The sequence below is a fragment of the Gavialis gangeticus genome, unplaced genomic scaffold (genome assembly GCF_001723915.1).
Source record: "Gavialis gangeticus isolate Ggan-Ray unplaced genomic scaffold, GavGan_comp1, whole genome shotgun sequence".
Taxonomy (NCBI): Eukaryota; Metazoa; Chordata; order Crocodylia; family Gavialidae; genus Gavialis; species Gavialis gangeticus.
This window is the reverse complement of record NW_017729031.1, coordinates 117,256,592-117,258,430: the sequence shown is the minus strand read 5'-3', so window position 1 is coordinate 117,258,430 and position 1,839 is coordinate 117,256,592. Positions and strand designations below refer to the sequence as shown.

General features: G+C 47.0%; 1 protein-coding gene across 1 annotated transcript in view; it reads left to right on the top strand.

Moving 5' to 3' along the window:
* ABI3 (ABI family member 3) overlaps window positions 1–1,839 on the top strand; it is a 26,334-nt gene that overhangs the window by 18,396 nt on the left and 6,099 nt on the right. The window contains exon 5 of the mRNA XM_019523649.1: window positions 1,054–1,149. Within this exon, the coding sequence (XP_019379194.1) occupies window positions 1,054–1,149 (96 nt within the window). The remainder of the gene's footprint in view (window positions 1–1,053; window positions 1,150–1,839) is intronic.

Sequence of the window (1,839 nt, the reverse complement as noted above, 5' to 3'; positions counted from 1 at the left end):
TCATGCAGAGCTAGGCAAAGACAAAGCAAGACCCAATTTGGGCCCCCAGGGCCAGTTGGTCACATAGGCCCAATCTGGGTGCAAGGGGCTGGGTGAAGGAAGCGCCAGGCCTGATCTAGCCCGCAGACTGGCCCACTCATCTGGCCCAGAGGGCTAAAAGATTGAGCACCACTCAATAAATTCATTTAAAAAAGGAAGAGGGCTGTTATTAACTGTAGGGCACAGAGGGTTTAGCAGAGGGAGCAAAGTCATGCAGGCTGTAAGGGCTGGAGTCAATACTGCTCATCAGAAGCACTGCTCATGCAGGGACAGCATTCAGCATGTCCTTATCACCCCGTGGATGAAATGGTTATGGAGACGAATCTCCTTCCTTGTGCGCAGGAACCAGGGCAACTCCCACCAGAGCCCCATCCCTGCCATAAACTATGCACTTGATGCAGAAAGTCACTGTCAGCAATAGATTAGCTTCCAGGGGGTTCAAGGTGAAATATTTTGGTGGAGTCCAGTGGTGGAGAGGAATTTGTTTGGCCCCTGCTCTGGCTGGCTCTGTGTTGGGTAAAAAAAGAGCCTGTCAGTTTAAGAGGACAGAATTCACCTGCACAATGAGGGAGCTTAATGCAGTCAGATAATCTTCCCTGTCATGCAGGGCTCTGGTTTAGGTAAGCGGCCTCTTTCTGTTATGGTTTGTATTATGTTCATTGATGCCCCACTGTTTCAAGTGCCGTCCAAGCACACAGTGAGATGTTTCCTGTCCCAGTGAGCTCACAGGTCAATAGACTGGGATAGAGACAGGGAGGAAAGGTAACTTGGCTGAGGACATGCAGCAGGTTAGTGGCAGAGTTTGGAATAGACCATCTGGAGATCTCCCAAGTCTTGGACCACTGCACTGCACTGACTCTAACCCATCACTATTAAATTCCTGCAGATCTGTGACCAACACCTAGGCAAATCTCAGGGTCAAATGCTTTGTGTTTACTTGGTAAGGGACAAAGGGTTTGCTTCCCAAAACCAAGGTGCCCATTATGGATCTAAAGATGTCTGTCTTGATTGCAGGAGAAACCCTCGTGTCGCAGAGCCCATACAGCCTCCTGTGGTTCCTGAAGGCAAATTGTCAGCTTCAACCTCCACATTATCTTTAACATCGCTCAGGTAGGTGTCTGAGTAGCTTGGTATAAACTGTCCATCCTAACAGGGGACAGGTGACTTGCACCTCAAGGAAATGTAGAGGTGAAGTGACCTGCAGCCCTGCAGCAGAGTTGAGAATGGATCTGAGGTCAGGGGGAGTCTCATGTTTGGGATATTTAATTGGCACTGTTAAGAAAAACCCGTTCCACAGAGTGAGTCTTGTGAAACGCTTCATTTGACTTGTTTTGGGTGTTTTTTTTGCAGCATTTCCCATCATTTTCTGTGAGAAAAATTTTGAAACTAAAATTTGTGTTTTGAGTTGAAGACACAATTTCAGTTTTTGAAACCAAAATATTTATTCTATTTTGTTATTTTTCCAAGATTTGGTGGAATCTTTCCAGTAGCACAATACGAGGTGGGCAAGTGGGATGCCCTGGACACCACTTTAGAGGAGGGGCACTAGAAGGACAGGGGTGGGGGCACCTCATCCTTTCCTCCCGTGCCCCCCCACCACTCTCCAGCTGCAAAGAGCAACCAGGGCAGGTGGTGTGTGTCATGAAGAGCAAGGAATTTGGGGAGTTGTAGGTTTCTAGAGTAGCAGTGACGTTTGTGGCAGCTGGGGAGAGAATTAATCCCGTTTTCCTACCAAAATCAATTTATTTTTTACCCTCTCAAAATGGTCTTTGGTGGTAAAAAAAAAAAAAAAAAAAAAAA